This window comes from Pezoporus flaviventris, unplaced genomic scaffold, assembly GCF_033815535.1.
Source record: "Pezoporus flaviventris isolate CSIRO_AGI_PZ_B2104156 unplaced genomic scaffold, CSIRO_AGI_Pfla_v1 ptg000223l, whole genome shotgun sequence".
Taxonomy (NCBI): Eukaryota; Metazoa; Chordata; class Aves; order Psittaciformes; family Psittacidae; genus Pezoporus; species Pezoporus flaviventris.
Window position 1 is genome coordinate 333,202 of NW_026892771.1, and position 18,352 is coordinate 351,553.

The window sequence follows — 18,352 nt, forward strand, 5'->3', positions numbered from 1 at the left end:
CTCAGGCCGAGGCAAGCGTGAGGCGAGGTCTCGAGTTCGAATCCCGCCTCCGCTGAGTCGGGCACGGGTTTGGCTGTAATTAACCGAAGCTTAATTACGGGGTGTCATTTGGCTGCAGCCCCCCAGGCCCTGTCCTTGACCCCGAGTCCCACGCTCCCTGGATGAAGCAACTGGGATTTGCCTGCAGCCTCCCCAAGGCACACCAGCGCCTGCCAGGGATGGGTCCTGGGACGCTCCCAACGGACACGGGTGAAGTCCACATTTAGGTGCCAAAAACATCTTTATTAGCAAAGTGTACGCTAAAACTCCGGAGGAAGAGATGCTCACAGTTTTACTACGCTCAAAGGGAGCTCGGTACATGAGCAGCAGCCTAGGACTGTCACAGCATCTAACCATGGGCAAGGCGGCAGTGCTAAGAGTGGGCTTCTCCTACAGGGGATGCAGCGGGACCCTGCCAGGGAAGGGGCTGGGGAAGAGGAAGCATCTATCAAACCGTTATCAAAAGGGAGAAGCTGGGATGAGGTGTCTGGGGCTTTCCGGGATTGTGCTTTTGAGTTTTGTGCTTTATATGCCCACGCCAGCGACCGGTGGGGTTGATTTGGGTTGGGGTTTGCAAGGCGCCATCAGCCTTGCTGGAGACATCGATGCCCTAGGACCTGTACTGAAGCATGCTGAAGTGGAAGGGGCTGCTGGCCTCTAGTTTCTCTTCTGGCCTCTGTCCTTATCCTGGGCTTCCCACCTGTATCTCCCCCAGTACCACGCTATGGAGATCTCCAGTGACCACCCTCTCTAATGGGGCATCTAAACCCAGTGCCTACGCAATGGTCCCTGCTCCAAGGAGCTGGCAGCAAAGTGGCCTTTGCTTTCCTCTGGTCGCTTGTGCCGTGCTCGATAGGAAGCCTTGGCAAGGAGGAGGTGGTGGGCACCGTTTGGCTGGTGGCTGCAGGAGAGAACTGCTCGGGGCTCACTAGGATGTGCGGATGAAATCGATCTACTCTATGGGAACCGCTGGCAAAGGCTGACCTTGGAAGCCGGTCGCTCTCCTCCTCCTTGCACGGTGGCAGAAGACAGCTACGAGTGATACCCCTGAGCCAATGGCATTGTCCTTTGTCTCACCCTCACAGTCAAAACCAACACCAACTGACCAAGCATACCGCTGAGGTTCCTCTTGGCTTGCTTGGCAGCCGCCACGTCTCTAACTGCCGGGAAGCACCGGGTCGGAGCGGTGTCTCTGAATATCCTGGTGCTCGGGAGATGCCTCCAAGTGCTCGGGGAGGGAAGGGAAACGAGAGCCCCGGCACAGTCCCTGTGTGTTTGGTGCCCGTTGGTGGGCAGGCTCTGGGCTCGGCAGAGGGGGGCAATGATGCTGCTGCTCAGAGCAGACCACCATGGTTCGGTCGGATGCCGCAGCCAGGTGCGTGCCGCTTGATGAGGAGTCCCTGGATTTCAAGTGGAACTTTTCTACCTCCGCGTAGCTCGGGCTCTGGGGGGAAAGGAGGAACCGGGTGGGTTATGGTAAAACCAAACGCAAGGCACGCTCCCTCCTCACCCCATCAGGCTCCAAGCCCCAAATGTTTTACTTGCATGAGCAGAGGAACCCACTCCCCTCCATGCTGATGGGGCAGACGGGTGGTGCTGGGAATGGCAGCCTGGGCCTCCAGATCATAGAATGGTTTGGGTTGGAAAGGATGTTAGGATCATCCAGCTCCAACCCCTGCCACGGGCAGGGACCCCTTCCACTGGAGCAGCTTGCTCCAAGCCCCTGTGTCCAGCCTGGCCTTGAACACAGCCAGGGATGGGGCAGCCACAGCTTCTCTGGGCACCCTGTGCCAGTGCCTCAGCACCCTCACAGGGAAGAGCTTCTTCCCTGTATCCAACCTGACCTTCCCCTGTTTCAGTCTGAACCCATCACCCCTTGTCCTATCGCTCCAGTCGCTGATGAAGAGTCCCTCCCCACCACCCTTGCAGCCCCCTTCAGACACTGGAAGCTGCTCTGAGGCCTCCACGCAGCTTCTCTTCTCCAGGCTGAGCAGCCCCAATGTTCTCAGCCTGGTTCCGTAGGGGAGGTGCTCACTCAGTGATGCACTGGGCAGAAGCATCTCCAGGTACATCTGCTCCCATTTGAAGGCCCTTGGGCTTTGCCTGGACCTGGGGCTGGGACACCAGGGGTGGCTTTACCTGCTCCGGGGTGGTCAGCTCCTGGTCCTCCGGGGGTGCGCAGGGGGTGAGCGGCTCCAGGCTCCGCGGGAGGATGCTGTACATGGCCAGGCTGTGGGAGGACGGTGAGATGGGGCTGTACGCTGGTGGCACTTGGGAGAGCTGGCGCTGCAGGAGCTGGAGGATTATACTGATATCTGATGACATCCTGGACTCCAGCCTGGGGACAGAGCAGCCAGGAGTTAGCACAGTGCATCCCATGGGAGCTACAGCGGGATGTGAGGCCCTGGGGAGCAGGCACCAATGGGAGTGTGAAGATGCTTTGCCTGGGGAGGGTTTAACAGAGATTCAAACCAGTGCTGCGGAAAGATCCATCACAGAATAGAATCACAGAATGGTTTGGGTTGGGAAGGACCTTAAGATCATCCAGTTCCAACCCCCTGCCACGGGCAGGAACACCCTGCTCTGAACCATGTCACACAAGGCTCCATCCATCCTACATCATCCCCTGGCTGATCTTTTGTGGAGCCCACCAGGATCTGGAGCAGGGACCTGAACAAAGCTAAAACTGCCCTGGGGAGGGGAAAGAGTTGCAATGGTTCGGTTTAATCTGGATCAGTGCTCCAGGCCAGCTGCCTCTGCTGACAGACGGGGGGAAGGCAGCTTGGTGCCAACTGGTTTAAACTGAGGAGCAAGGGATGGGACAAGAGGAAATGGCCTCAAGCTGCACCAGGGGAGGTTTAGGTTGGATATTTCTCATTTAGAGGGCAATGATGCACACGAGGCTCATGTGCCCAAGCAAGAGGATGCTTGCAGTTCTTTGCAGCAGCAAGAGGAGCCCTGCAAAGGGCTCAGGGGGTGGTTTCATGTCTGGTGTTGCATTGCGTTTAGAAGCAGCAGCAAAGCAGCAGATCCCCAGGGCCAGGACTTGCAGTTTGAGAAGCAGCTGCATTTGCAAGGTGCTCCCATCACCTCCCCAAGGAATGCAGTGTCCCAGCAGAGACCCATAGAGACCCCACAAAGAGCTGCAGTGACCCATAGAGATCTATGGTGATGGCTCCCTGGTTTATCTCCATCCCTACATCCCAGGGATGAGCCTACCTGCTGAGCTGAGCCTGCAGGAGCTCCAGCCTGGACTCGATCTGTCCTGGTCTGTAGTCGCTGTGCAGGGGCACATCCTGCGAGCTGTGTACCAAGGAGATGTGTTGCAATGGCTCCGGGTGGTGGTTTGGCCTTCGGTCCTCCCAGAAGGAGAACACGTTGGGGATGTCCATGGGGGTGGCTGGAAGGAGAGGACACATCGCTTCTATCAGCACTTCTATCTTGCATCTTTCAGTCTCATTGGCATGGAGGTGCTCCAGAATCCACCACCCAACATGATGGAGAGCCATCACCCTGACGTACGTGGACCTCAGGGGTAGTCTATCACCCTAGCACCTGAGGTGCTTCTGGGGACCCAAGGTGCTCATGGGCACTCCATCACACTGGCACCCAACACATCTCTGGAAGGCACATTTGGTTCCAAAGGTGTGCTAAGAGAAACTGCAGGGCAGGGGAGGGACAGAGCAGAAAATACTGGGGACAAAAAGCAGCAAAGACTCTTGGCTGCCCTCAAATCCACTCTGCCCCAAGACAAGGCCGACGAGGTCATCATGTCCAAGCATCTCCCACCACCCTCCTGCCAGCTTTGGGCTACACTGTGGTACCTGCATAGGACAGGCTGCTCTCTGCTGCCTGCTTGCCAGCCTCCGTGCTGCCGGTGCCCGTGGTGACGAGGCTGAGTGTGGGCAGAGCCAAATCCTCCTTTTTGGATGTGGGGAAGGGCTCAGCTTTCCTAGGGCTGCCGGTCTTGGCTTCATCATCACTGGTCTGGGAGCAGGGAGTGCTGCTGCTGCCCCCGTCGTCCCACTGGTCCTTACTCAGCGGGTCCTGCGGGTTGGTGAGCTCTGAGTAGGTGTGATACTGCTCTGCATCAGAGATGCCCGTGTCTGGGTCTGTGGGGCAGCACAACAGGTTAATGTGGGGAGTACCACGCATGGCAAAACCAGCCCCCATCCCCTCGAGGGTACCCATAACCTGGGGCACCCTAAGGAGAAGAAGAGAGGGATGGAAGGCAGCGCGGGTGCCCCCAGCACTGCAGGGATGGAGGCACCAAGAGCTGCCTGTGCTCCGGGGCTCCTCCAGAGCAGCAGGCACAGGATGATCCGCAGCCCTCAGGCCGAGCTCTGCTGGTGCTGCAGGACTCACCAGGCTTGTCGGGCTGGCACAGGGAGTGCTTGCGCCGGCGCGCCCGCCGGTACGTGCAGTCGTACTCCTCACTGAGCGGAGAGCGGGGAACGCTGTCTGCCTGGGGGGTCAGAGGGGCTGGTCACCAGCGGGCCATGGCCCACCCATGGGTGCCATGTCCCATTCGTGGGGGGGGTGTCCCATCCAAGGGCACCATGGCCCATCTGTGGGTGCCATGTCCCATCCGTGGGTGCCATGTCCCATCTGTGGGTACCATGTCCCATCCGTGGGTGCCATGTCCCATCTGTGGGTACCATGTCCCATCCGTGGGTGCCATGTCCCATCTGTGGGTACCATGTCCCATCCGTGGGTGCCATGTCCCATCCGTGGGTGCCATGTCCCATCCGTGGGTGCCGTGTCCCATCTGTGGGTGCCATGTCCCATCCATGGGTGCCATGTCCCATCCGTGGGTGCCATGTCCCATCTGTGGGTACCATGTCCCATCCGTGGGTGCCGTGTCCCATCTGTGGGTGCCATGTCCCATCCATGGGTGCCATGTCCCATCCGTGGGTGCCATGTCCTTTCCATGGGTGCCGTGTCCCATATGTGCATACCATGGCCTGCCCATGGGTGCCATGTCCCATCCATGGATACTGTGGCTCATCCACGGATGCCGTAGCTCGTCCATGGATACCATGGCCCATCCATGGGTGCAATGTTCTATCCATGCATGCTATGTCCCATCCATGGGTGCCAACTACTGTCCATGGATGCCAAGTCCCATCCATGGATGCCAAGTCCCGTCCATGGACGCCATGGCCCATCCATGAGTGCCATGGCCCATCCATGGGTGCCATGGGGGTTACAGCCCATTCAGCATCCTCCTTAGGGCTGGTTTCCAGCTCCCTCTGGTTCTCCATCACTGCCCTGTCCCACCCAATGAGTCCTGGACTGGTTTCAGAGCTCAGGGGACCCTAGAGGTGGCCTTGCTGCTGTGAGATTGAGTTGAGGGCCATGGGGAGGGAAGGAGCACCCTGAGGTGGGCCAGGACATAGAGGGGATTTGCCCTTCTTTTCCATCTCACCAGGCAGGTGTCTCTGAAAATAGCTATGAGGAAAAGACGAAATCCAGTCATAAAGCTGAAGTCAAAGAGCAATACCAACACTGCTTGGGGGGGGCCACCCTTGTGAAGAGCTTAGGGATGTGCAGTGTGCTCTGGGGGGAATCAGAACCCCATGGAGAGTACCTTGGGAAACATGGCTGTTGGCCAATGCACCACCCAGCTGAGTGAGGAGCACTTGTCTGCATCCTTGCCTCAGCCCTTGCACTTCCCAAAGGCATTGACCCTCCCCGGGACAGCCCTGGCACTCACATCTCGCAGGTTGAAGGTGATCTCCAGGTTGCTCCAGAAGTTGTCAGAGAAGGCTGGGTACATGTCCAGGACCTCCAGCAGATCCTCCCGCTGGATCTTGTGCAAGTCGCAGTAGGTCAGAGCCCTCACGTCAGCGTTGGACTTCCCTGGGCGGGCGTAGAGGCTGATGGGCTCTCCAAAGATGTCGTTCTTCCCTGTGCCAAGAGACAGCTGTTAGGGCCCAGCTCCTCGCCCACCACCCCTTGCCCTCGCACAAGGAAGGACTTCTCCACCTAAGATTGCCACCACGATGTCTTCCCGGAGGATCTCGATGGAGCCCCTGGAGATGAAGTAGAGCGTGGTGAGAACATCTCCGTAGTGCACCAGGGTGTCTCCGGGCGGCGCGTGAGTTGTCTTGAACTTCATGGCCAGGGCGCGCAGGCAGCCTTTGCTGGCTCCTCGGAAGGCTTTGCAGTTCTGGAGCAGCGTGCGGTTGAGGTGCAGGCAGATGTCTGCCTGCAGGCAGTCAGGGAAGCCCTTCAGCACCTGCAAGAGCAAGGGAGGGATCACACCACCACCTGCCCCACACAGCATGCAGTCATAGGAGCATGGAATGGTTTGGGTTGGAAGGGACCCTAAAGCTCATCCAGTTCCAGCCCCTGCCACGGGCAGGGACACCTTCCACTAGAGCAGCTTGCTCCAAGCCCCGTCCAGCCTGGCCTTGAGCACTGCCAGGGATGAAGCATTCACCACTTCTTTAGGCACCCTGTGCCAGTGCCTCAGCGCCCTCATATTGAAGAATTTCCATAAATCTAACCTAAATCCCCTGTTTCAGTTTGAACCCATCACCCCTTGTCCTATCGCTCCAGTCCCTGATGAAGAGTCCCTCTCCAGCATCCTTGTAGCCCCCTTCAGACACTGGAAGCTGCTCTGAGGTCTCCAGGCAGCTTCTCTTCTGCAGGCAGTGGCTTCACCAGCATGGCTGTGCCAAATGGGTAGCCCCTGAGCCCAGAAGCTGGGCACATCTCTGATCTTCCCGTGCTGGATGCCTGCTTGCCTGTCCCTGCAGATGGCCAGGGATGAGAGCAATAAATAACAACCACCAGCTCAACCTATTTATACCCACTGGTGGCATTTCCCCCTTTTCATCTTTACACCCACTAATCCTGGCTGAATGAGAGCTCAGAGTGGTAACAAAGTGCTGTCCTAATTAAACATCACCTGCCTTGAGTGCCAAGCAGCAGCACGGGCCGGTTCTGTGCAGAAAATATACCTGTGGCAAACAACTTGTGTTGAACAAGAGCTAAATCTGAAGGTGAAATCAAGGTCAAACTTCCAACGCGCTGCTGCTATTCATGGTGCTGGGGTAAAATGTGCCTGGGTTTGGGCTGGTTTTGGCCCTAGGGCTTTCCTCTCCGCTCACATCCTGTTGGCAGTCAAATCTGGGACATCCAGGCTGCTCCATCAGGATCCCAGAGGCTAATGGCAGTGCCTTAGAGTCCCTCCTGGGAAATGAGGGACGGATGAATTGATCGGGCTGTGGGATGATTGATCAGCTTGGATTGCATCTCAGCAGCATCCAGCAGGAATTGGTGTGAGTGACAGCACGTCCAAGCTGCAAGCTCAGCTTGTCACAAGGGATTTGTGACCCAGGTTTGCACTAAGCCAGGAGAATCCGGGCTTGGTAGGGTGCCATGGCTTTGCTTCTGGTTATTGCCACTGAGGTCTCCTCCATGGGAGAGGTTTAACCCAAAGCTCTCCCAGTGCTGCCCAGTTCTTTAATGTGGCAGCAGCAACTGAAGACATGAGTGGTTGGAGTCACGCAAATCTGCATCCTGACGGTGGTCAGAGGTGGAAGAGCATCAAGTCATGGAAAAAAGGCGGCATGAGCTGAGAATGAGTGGGCCAATGACCTGCCCAGGGCCAAGAGATGGGGAGTACAAGGTCCCATCTCTCTCCTTGCCTTGTCCTTCCTTATTCCTCCCTGTGTCTTGCATCTCTCGAGCCAGCACATTTTTACACCCTGTACCCATGAGCTCATCCCCAGCCCAGGACTCCTCGGCCAAGCCCCTTCCTCATCCTCATGCTGCCCTGGTGCCATTGGTACCAGGTTCCCTGCCAGGCTCGGAGCCACGGCACCATGGCCCCTCATTGATCCCCCTTTGCCAACAAACATCCTCCTCTCCCGGCTCTAATTAAAATGGATCGAGGTTTATTTAAATGCCCTCCTTTCCCTGCCGCTGAGAGCGGGATGCACTTTGCTTAGCAACCAGCGGTGTGGAGAGGAGCTGGATCGATCCGTGCTCCGTGGCTCTGTGACACCAGCAGGCGCCGGCCGGGAAGGGGTTGGTGCTGGTGAGGACTCTAAGCTCCTCACCAGTGCGCCAGCACCGAACCTGCGCTCCAGTCGAGAGGCGTCTTCATGGCCTCTGAATAGATGCATAGGGATGGACAGACAGGGGGAGAAGGAGAAAGGGATGGGCAGACTTTGCCTCCAGCCTCTCTAGTCTGCTCCTGCCTCCCTAATTGAAAGGATGGGTTTGTTCGAGCTAGAACCTGGATTGTTCTAGCACATGGGACCTCCATGTCGCGTACTCACCGCATTCATGTCGATGCCGTTGGTGTAGGACCAGGCATGCTGGAAATACTCCTCCAGGCGCTGGCGCAGGGGGTTGGGGATCTGATGGAAGCGGATGAACTCCTTGACCCGCAGCATCTGTGTGTGGTAACGGGCTGTGCCCGAGTACAAGCGCTGGATGATAGCGGAGACGTTGCCGAAGATGCTGGCGTACATCAGAGCTGCAACGAGAGAGCAGGACTCAGCGGGACCAGCCAAAACCCAGATCTGCCATGGACCTGAAACCCCTGGGATTCTGAAACCCGTATTTCTACCTATTTGTCTGTGCAGCAGCAGCGTAGGTGCAGTAATATACTCTCTTAAAATCATAGAATCATAGAATGGTTTGAGTTGGAAGGGACCTTAGGATCATCCAGTTCCAACCCCCTGCCACAGGCAGGGATGCCTCACACTAGAGCAGGTTGCTCCAAGGCCCATCCGGCCTGGCCTTGAACACTGCCAGGGATGGAACATTCACCACTTCTAAAGAAGTGCCTCACCACCCTCACAGGGAAGAACTTCTTCCTTATCTCCAGCCTGAAGTTCCCCTGTTTCAGTTTGAACCCATCACCCCTTGTCCTATCACTACAGTCCCTATGAAGAGTCCCTCTCCAGCATCCTTGTAGCCCCCTTCAGACACTGGAAGCTGCTCTGAGGTTTCCACTCAGCTCCTCTTCTCCAGGCTGAAAATCCCATGTGCTCTCCCTGTTTCTCCTCCAACCTCCAAAGCAGGAATGGGGACCGCAGGACACATGTGGGGGCACTCACAGCCAATGAGCATAACACAGATGGAGAAGATCTTCTCAGAGTTGGTGTTGGGTGAGACGTTGCCAAACCCCACGCTGGTGAGGCTGCTGAAGGTGAAGTAGAGAGCAGTGACGTATTTATCCTTGATGGACGGGCCGGAGGAGAGGTCGCTGTCGTTGTAGCGCTTGCCGATCTGGTCTCCCAGGTTGTCCAACCACCCGATCTTGTGCTCCATGTAGGGCCGCTCCACGTTGCCGATGGCGTACCAGATGCAGGCCAGCCAGTGGGCGATGAGGGCAAAGGTGCACATGAGGAGGAAGAGCACGGCTGCTCCATACTCGGAGTACCGGTCCAGCTTGCGGGCCACGCGGACCAGGCGCAGCAACCGGGCAGTCTTCAGGAGGCCAATGAGGGTGGTGGTCTGCAGGGGAGAGGTGAGATTCCTTATGGATAAGCAGGGGGGAAATCTGGCCAAAACAATGTCTCCAGCCTGTCTGTGCTCCCTTTGAAGGATGAAGATGCATTTCTGGAGCATGAACCACCTTGCCCTGGAGGTGACATCTGGAATAGGTTGGATGGATCATGCCACAGAAAGGGCTGTTCCCCTCTGCTGACCATAAAGGCAACAAGCTCTGGGACTACAGGAGAGCAAGTGACAGGAGCCAAGGTTTGTGTTTCCTGATGGATCCACTCCTTGCCAACTGTTGCTCCCAAACCAGCTGCCTTTCACCCACCCCACAGGCTTTCAGCTGAGGGGGGGGGCTCCAGGTAGCACAGTAACCACAGGGCCTTCCCACTGCCAAAATCCTGAGTCTGGCTGGCAATGCGACCCCAAATTCAGTCCCTAAACTGAGCTTCCAGCCTGCTCTCCTGGGTCAGCCCCAGCAAGGGCAGTGGGCCCAGTTAGATGCTGTCTTAGCACTTGCAGTAGGGTCTTTGTGGTGTCTGACCCTACTCAATAAAATCTCAGCAGCTAAATAACATCCTTGTCCATCCCTCTGACCACCCCTCTTCTTGCAGCCATCCACTGCTTACATCAAGCCATCCATAGCCCTTTCTCCCTCTCCCTTCCATCTACTGCTGTCCACCCAGGAGTCCCCCCTTATTCCTGGTGGACCTGCCTGTACCTCATCAGAGCCGGAGCGGAAGATGAGCAGGTCGAAGGGGATGGCAGCGACCATGTCGATGAGGAACCATCCCTTGAAGTAGTGGATGGCGATCTTGCCGGGGTGGCTCACCACCTCGTCGTTGATGTTGACGTAGGTGGTACGGAAGTTGATGACGATGTCCACGATGAACATGATGTCCACGATGAGGTCGATGATGTTGAGCGGGTCGCAGGAGTAGCTGCAGTCCCAGTGCTTCTCCTCCACTTGCTCCTCGTTGAGCAGGAAGGCGGCTGAGTACGGGGTGAAGACAGCTGTGTAGATGACCAGCAGAAGGATGAGCCAGTCCCACACGGCCTTGAAGGGGCTGTAGTGCAGGATGGTCCATCGGTGGATGCGTGGTGCCTGCAGCTTGTACTCGGGGAGGACATCAGCACCCAGGGACAGAACCTGCCAGGAGATGGATGTGAGGAGGACCAGGAGAGAGGTTGGATAAGGCCAGGAGCCGGGCAAGGGGCTCATACATAGAGTGAGGAACATGCAATGAGTCTCCTACACCCTTTTCACCTTTGTTGCCTTCATGTGTGTTTGTCCAGGAGGCAAGAGAAGGGCTGACTGCTATAGAATCATAGAATCAGAACTAACCAGGCTGGAAAAGACCTTTAAGATGAATCCAACCTTTACCAAGGTGCACTCAGCTCCTTGTCTGTCTCTGATGGCCAGAGCACCCTTGGGGCAGCTGCTTTATGCCCTTCAGACGCTACCAGCAGAGAGAAAAGTGCCTCCTGCTGTGTCTTCTGGAGCCACCAGCCCAGGAGATAATGGGTGTCCCTTGCAGAGAGCATCCCCAGGGAGGGGGTGACCTGGCACCAGCATGCGAACACCCTCCCATCTGTCCCCAGGTCTGTTTGTCCTCATGGGGACACGCTCCCACGGCACCAGGGAGTTCCCACATGTCCCAGCTCTATCCCAGCTCCAATACCAGTTCCAATGCCAGCTCCTGGTGGACTCTGAAGCCACCCTTGGGGACACAATGCAAGGGAGGGCTGAGAGATGGTGACAGAAGGGAGCTGGGGGCAGTCAGATCCTCCTGCGCAGACACCCGCCTTATTCAAAGGCTTCCCAAGGACTCCTGCTGCTGCAGCCCAGAGCGGATCCATCCCCACTGCCCCATCCCACCACCCATCACCACTCCTCCATCCTGAAGCCCTGCTCCACCAGTGCACCCCTGCTCCTACCTGCCTGCAGCTCGCTCGGCGCCCCAGGCGGCAGCTGAGCCTCGAGGTGCGGGCGTCCAGCATGGGGGTCCCCAGTCCCGCGCGCCCTGGCAGCAACCGGCCCAGCGGGCGCAGCACCGGGGCCGTGGCATCGCCCGTGCAGCCGCGCATGGTGGGACGCGAAGGGCATCGGGGAGCCCAGTGGGGATTAATCAAAGGCGATCGATGCCGGAGCCCCCGTGGGGATGGAAGCGCCAATGGAGCAGCGGGAGCCGCCGACGTCGGCTGGCACATGGAGAGGGGAGGGACTGGAAAAAGTGACCCAAACACAATCGTTGTGCAGGGGAATGGGCGCTGCGGAGGGGAACGGGATACGGGACGGGCCTGGGACTGGCGCCGTGGGGAAGGGGACAGTGCTTGTTCCCAAAGCTAAGACGTGCCCAGATGGGCTCCTACACCTTTAGGAAAACCAGCAACATTCCTATCCCCAGCAGCTGAACCCCCCCCAGTCCTGCCTGCCTGGAGACAGCTCTGAGGGGCCAGTACTGAATTTCTGGGTGCTCCCGGCACCCAGCTCTTGAGAGCAGTCAAACCTCATTGTTTTCCTAGTAGGAATGAATAAAAAAACCCAATGGCAAAGATTTGAGGCAGAAAAGGGAAAAGAACCCCCAAAAGCATGTCCAAACCAATGCAGAGCCACAGCCTTGTCCCTCTTTGCCCCTCACGGTGGGGCTGGACCTCCCCATGGACCAGCCGATGTCTGCCTCTCCCTGCCTGCCAGCCCATATTTTTAGATGCCATTAGTGGTGTCTCACCACTGTCTCTGCCTCATCCATGAATTATTCAGCATCCAGGAGCAGGGAGCTGTGGCTTGGAGGGATGCCTGGGGGACCTTGGGATGAGGAGAGGCAGGACCCTGGAGGCCATGTGTAGATGTGGTGGGGAGGAGAGGTCCATCCCATCCCCATCCCCACCCCATCCCATCCCCATTTCCATCCCGCCTGGAGATTGAAAGTAAAGGGAGGATTGACCTCTGTGGGTGCTGCACGGATGCACTGCAGTCACCACCCATCATCTCTGATCCCATCACCCTACCATGGTCGGTGCCACCACCCCAGCATCACCCCAATGGTCCCCAGGATCAGGGGGACTGAGTGGACTTTGGGATGAAAGGGACAAACCAGGGGGACAACAAGCCTAAAACCTGCCCCATGCTGCGGGGAGCCTCCACTGTGCATGGAGGTCATGAGGGGAAAGGTTTGCTGGCACTGAGATGGGAGGACAGTCCCTCTCTGATGGATCAAACTGTCAATCCCGGAGGATTTTCTGGGGTCACTTCCATTAACTGCTACCAGCACCAGCGGGACCTGCCCCGAGGTGTATTTTGTACATCATGGCTCTCCCGTGCCTCAGTTTCCCCACTGGGGAGAGCTCCCTGTTCAATTGCAGGATGAAGCAGCACCTTTCACACCCACTGTTGTCTGTGTGTCCCCTATGGGACAGTGCAAAGCCATGCATGTCCCTGTTAGTGACAGGGCACTGCCCCAAGTGTCCCCTGCAGGGACAGTGCAGTGCCATGCGTGTTGGTGACCGTGCAGTGCCATCTGCTGTCCCTGTGAGCCTTGGTGTCACCACTGGTGCGCTCAAGCACCCAAACAAAGCCACATGCATGCATGTGTCCTCTTCAAGGCCACCATCCCACCATGAGCTGGTGTCCCCATGGCCACACATTACCAGAAACACCGGTTTCAGGGGGAAAAGGAGCATTTGAACCATTCAGAAAGATTTAAGTCAAACGCAGGGATACTGGGGTTTCCCAGGATAGAAACTCCAGGTGTCACTGCCCTCTCTGCTCCTCAGCTCCAAACCCCACCGGAATGGCTGTGACTGTACCCCAACGGCAGCACCACCACCCCACCGATGCCTTTGGAGGCGTCTCAGTACCCACGTACCTGTGTGACCTTCTCGGTGACGTTCTGGGTGCGCTCCATCACCTTGTGGGGAGCAATGATCTCGATCTCGGTGGTGGAGCCCGAGCGGTGCTTCTCCAGGTTGAACTCCACGAAGTTGAGCGTGAACTGGGGGATCTGGCTGATGGTCCGGTACTTCATGAGGTCCGAGTCCGAGGTGGAGTTCAGGGGGTTGGGTTTGACATGGGAAGCCTCTGAAAGAGGATGGAGAAGAGCATTGAGAAGGGCAGTGCGAGCAGAAGCCGATCTGCAGAGCCCTGGCCTCTGTGAAGGGCATCCAGGAGGTGGGCACCACCACAAGGTACCAGTGTCTGCCTGGCCATAAGGGCTTGGCGCCTTCAGGGTGGCTCAGACATGAAGCCCAACCTGAGATGCCCAAGAAGGGACTGCTCTTCAGCCACATCACCCATCTTTTAGCCATGAAACCTCCTTCAGGGGCCTCAGACCAGCTGCCAAAATACAGAGGCACCCAAAATCCTTTGCTGCCTCTGAAGACCGTGACAGGATGGGGACCAGCCCCAGTGAGACCCACAGGGTAGGGATCCCAAAGCAGGTGAAGGAGGAGGTGGGTCTCATCCACCTTTGCATGCCCGAGCCTCATCAACAAAGCTTTGGAGCTGCTGCCTTGGGTTTTGGCCACCAAACGGCAGGAGATGGATGATTCCCCACTTGGATGCATACTCCATCCCCAGGCTCCAGGTAGGGAGGTCAGAGCTATCTCCTGAAGAAGAGCTGTAGTGGGGCTGGATTCCAGGGGTATGGGACCTCTCTCTCTGGGTCACCCCAGTACAGGAGCAGGGAGGAAGCCCCAGAGGAGGTCAGTTCGTGGCCAGGCTTAGGCAATGTGTAGCCATGGAAGGGATCATGTACCCACATTCCCTTCAGGAACATCCCAAGGCATCGGAACCAGTGTCTATCTCCTCCAGGCAGAGCAGGGTTACGTTTCCAGTTCTCTGCCCCTCTACCCCTGCACTCTGACATTGACCCATGGGCAGGAGGTGTCTGAAGACATTCTGAAGGTGCCCAGTGAACTGCTGCCGCCCTTCTCCCTGCTCACTGCCCTTCCTTCCCTCTATGTCGTGTCCCCTCCTGAGGATCGTGATTCCCCACCCTGTTTTCTCACGGCAGACACCACAGACTGCTCTCTGTCCAACCCCAGTTACTGAAGCTCTTCTTGCCTGACCTCCATCGTATCTGTCACCATCTCCCTGTGGAGAACAAGAGGTCTGGACACGAACACCGTGCTGGAGGTACATTTCCTACAGTGGCCTTGCTGGTGTCTCATCCACCTCCAACACGTGGACACAGCTCACATTGCACACGCCTGCAGACCCCTTCCTTCCCTCCCTCAAGGAGAGATGGGATGGCATCGGGATCCAAACGCGACCTCCTGCAGTCTCACATCTCACGCACAGCACCACGGATGGCTCTGCCCAAAGAACAGGACCTGCCTCCGAGGGGAATCACATGGAGCAGATCCCAGCTTATCTCCGCTTTACAGAGGGAAAAGCAGGGTAAGAGACCTCCCCCCGGGATGTGCTGGACCCACAACAGGACCCACAGCTCCGTGGTTTTATCCCTACCTGAATTTGCCCTCCTTTCCCTGAATTTTCTCTGGAACTCAGACCTCGCAGCCTCAAAGTTGTCCAAGGAGGAGACCCTGCGGAGGCTGTGGAAGCTGCCCCCGGGCCGAGACCGAAAGAAACCCCACGCAGAATACGACCCTCGTGGGCCCACCAAAGGAGGCTCTTGTTTCAGGGACGAGTGTTGCAGAGTGGGGTCAGCCTCCAGGCTCGGCCTCCGCTCCTTTTCCAGGAGGGATTCGGTCTCTGACTGCACACAGTTCTCCTTGGGCGATGTCTTCAAGTCCCTCAAAATCAGGGAGTCACCACCAGGCTTTAAGACAGCCGGGAGAAAGCTGTCATTAGAAGGGGTCCTCATGTGCTTGGGGGGGAAGGAGAGGGAGCTGGGGGAGGTAAGAGGAGGGGCAGAGGGCTGGGAAGCGCTGCGGTTCCGGAGGTTGCCTCCAACTGGGATCAGGACCTGAAATGGGGCAACCAAAACCCCAGGGGCTTGGCAGCTCCCATCTCCTACCAGAGGCTGGGGGATGCGTTGCGAGGTGATGCTGCGCAGCTGGGAAGCAGGCCAGAGCGAGAAGAAAAGAGGAGACCCTAAGGGATAGGCTTGCCTGGAGCTCCTCCATGCTGTCCCTACATCCCACCACCGGGTATGCCCTTCCCTCACCTGCTGTAAGAGCTCAGGCCACCACCAAGGGTGAGGGTTGGCGCCTTGGGGTCTTGTGCTGGTGTTTGTACTGGGGGCATGCTCTGCACCAGGAAGCACTGGAGGAGATGCTGGGCTCCATTTGTCGTCCACCTTCTCCTATAGCAACCCCCAGGCATTGCTAAACCTCCTGTTTCCCTGGAGACCTAAAGAGCTTCCAGTCTTTAACGACTTCTGCTATGGGATGCACAAAGCAGCCAGCTTCTGGAACAGAAACCTAGGGGTCTATGCCCATGCCAGCTATGGCCAAGGGAGGAAGCGTGGCACTTCTCACCACCCCTAAGGACCTTACTGCATGTTTTGGGATTGGGTGCCTGGAGGGGTTGGCAGCCCCAACTTGACCAAGCTCCACCAAAGTGATGGGTCATCAGGTTGTCCTCAATGCACATCTTCCATTGCAGTGCCCTATGCAGCTTCAGCCTGGGGGTACCCAGAGACTTGAGCACCGCTGGTGTCTGTAGGAGCATCATACCCAGAGCATGCGGCAATGTCACACGCATCTTCAAGTTGCCATGAGCACAACAGCCTCTGAGCAAACGGGCACCTTTCGTCTCATGTATCACAAGTTTGGGAAGCAGCTTTGTCCAGGCTGCCTGGAGCCAGCCAATGCCCAGCAGGAACCTGGCGCCTGGGGATGCATTAGCAGAGCAAAAGCCTCTGGCCCACAGCCCTGTGTCTCGAGCTACAGCACTTCAGAAAACAGCACGGCTTTGCCCGGAGCACTTTTGACAAGCCACCAAGAACAGCCATCTCTAAAGAGTTCCAACCAACAGCATGCCAGCAATGCCAGCACCGCCCTTCATCACAGACAGCGCAGTCTTTGCTGGAGGAGGAAGAAGCCAGAGCTGCTTGCCCCCTGCCAGGAAAACATGGGAATTGTGCCCTGCAAGTCCCTGCTCAGAGCACACACGCTCCAGTCACCTGCAGCCACCACCGTGTCCCCTCCTCGAGGTGGGAACAACTCCTTGGAGCTCCACCATCCAGGGTGACCTGCCCTGCAGAGCCAGACCTTCCTCCCAGCTCCAGAGCTCAGCACCTCTCCCGCTCCCCCTGCAGAGCAGCACCATCCAGCTCGATCCCACGCCACCAAAGCACCGCCGCTCGCTTCCAGCACCGGAGCCCCTAACACCGGATACGGCCCGAGCCACAGCAGCTGAGGGACAGTGGGATGGGGAGAGCGGAGGAAGAGTGCTGGGACCTGGCTTAGATCAGACAAAGCTACGGTTACCTTTCCATAGTCAATGGCTACTCCATCAAACTCACTGGTGGGCAGAGATTTCCGCTGGACTTTGAGTCGCCGCAGGGACGGGAGACTACACTTCAACCTCCTACCTTCACCTTGTTAGAAAGAGAGACAAAACACAAGAGACACAGATGTAACCTAGCTGCATGCGATGGCTGGAGCGGGACGGGGCTCTGGCAGGGGAAGAGGCTACGGAAGCCTCTGTGTGGCTTTGGGGGACGTGGCCCTTCCTTCTCCAACGCACTCGCTGTTCCCGTGCCATCACATGGCTCAGGGCAGAGCCTGACCCGGCAGAAAGCGCTGCTAGGCTGGAGGAGAGTCCCCTAGGACTACAGGCACAAAGTGGGCAAGGTGCAGAGCATCCCTAAGCCAATTACAGAGGTCAAAGCTACTTAAAGGATTTGGACCTGGAGGAAATCGAGCTTCTAAATCTCCTTGATGGGGGGGGGGAATACAACACAAAAGAGGTGGTGAGTTAGTGAGGAATTAAGAAGTTCTAGCAATTCTGGCCCTGGAGTTGTTCGGGATGCTGGACCAAAGAGGTCCCTTGCTGCCATCATGGAGACCATGCAGCAAGGAGCTGGGAAAGAGGTTCAGGAGGAGAAGGGACCAAATGTGGAGAGGAACTGGCAGTGCCCCAAATGGAGACACCCGGTATAAAGTTACTTAACCTCTTCTAATGCTGGTCTATGGAGAAGACTGCAGCAGAGTGAATGCAAGCATCCTGCTGTTCATGGCCTGGGCCAGCACCGGTTCTACTCACTGACAGCACCAAAAGTGGCCTAAAGCCTGGAGCACGTGGGATGCTCCACAAGCTCCCCATAGGGGGAAAAGCACAGGGGACAAAGAGCCCCGATGCTGCTCAGGCATCCCCAAAAGTGCCACCGCCAATGGGGGGACCCACAGGAGCTCCTTCTGCTCACCCCATCTCCAATGCCCAGAGCAGCTTTTCAGCTGGAAGAAGCAAAGGAGCCAATGTTCCCTGCACACCAGAGAGCCAGGGAGCAGCAATGCAGCTGCCTATGGCCAGGTAATGGAAGACTGAGCCTGAAAACCCACGCACGAGAGAGGGATCTGGGCTGGCACCAGCAGCTCTGGACTTCCCAACACTCCGAGGGATGCACAGTGCAATCTGCAATGCATGGGAAAGCAACAGGTACCCTTTTATCCGGGTGCCTTCTGCACCCCATCTTAGGGTGGGACAATGGATGCATCACAGTTCAACACATACTGAGCTGAGGGGCTGCAGAGTAGCACTGATCATAGAACCATAGAATCAACTGGGTTGGAAAAGCCCTTTAATAGCAATCCAGTCCAACCGTTCCCAGCACTGCCAAGGCCACCACTGCCCCATGGCACTGAGGCCTCGTCTCCACGCTGTGTGAACCCTTGCAGGGCCGGTGACTGCAGCCCTGCCCTGGGCAGCCTGTTCCAA

At 57.3% G+C, this 18,352-nt stretch overlaps 1 protein-coding gene and 1 long non-coding RNA gene across 4 annotated transcripts in view; one reads left to right on the forward strand and one right to left on the reverse strand.

Moving 5' to 3' along the window:
• The window catches only part of LOC133262769 (uncharacterized), a 294,205-nt gene that overhangs the window by 157,227 nt on the left and 118,626 nt on the right, over positions 1–18,352 (forward strand). The window lies entirely within an intron of this gene.
• KCNH6 (potassium voltage-gated channel subfamily H member 6) overlaps positions 262–18,352 on the reverse strand; it is a 31,223-nt gene continuing 13,132 nt past the window's right edge. For 2 of the 3 annotated variants that reach the window (XM_061442261.1, XM_061442262.1), the window contains 13 exons: positions 16,903–17,012; positions 14,975–15,287; positions 13,374–13,585; positions 10,226–10,654; positions 9,120–9,519; positions 8,334–8,533; positions 6,028–6,280; positions 5,756–5,949; positions 4,405–4,504; positions 3,864–4,151; positions 3,259–3,439; positions 2,179–2,377; positions 262–1,483 (listed from right to left, as the gene is read on the reverse strand). In XM_061442261.1, the coding sequence (XP_061298245.1) occupies positions 1,196–1,483; positions 2,179–2,377; positions 3,259–3,439; positions 3,864–4,151; positions 4,405–4,504; positions 5,756–5,949; positions 6,028–6,280; positions 8,334–8,533; positions 9,120–9,519; positions 10,226–10,654; positions 13,374–13,585; positions 14,975–15,287; positions 16,903–17,012 (3,167 nt within the window). In that variant the 3' untranslated portion in view covers positions 262–1,195. The remainder of the gene's footprint in view (positions 1,484–2,178; positions 2,378–3,258; positions 3,440–3,863; positions 4,152–4,404; positions 4,505–5,755; positions 5,950–6,027; positions 6,281–8,333; positions 8,534–9,119; positions 9,520–10,225; positions 10,655–13,373; positions 13,586–14,974; positions 15,288–16,902; positions 17,013–18,352) is intronic. The other variant, XM_061442263.1, reaches the window with a different exon arrangement.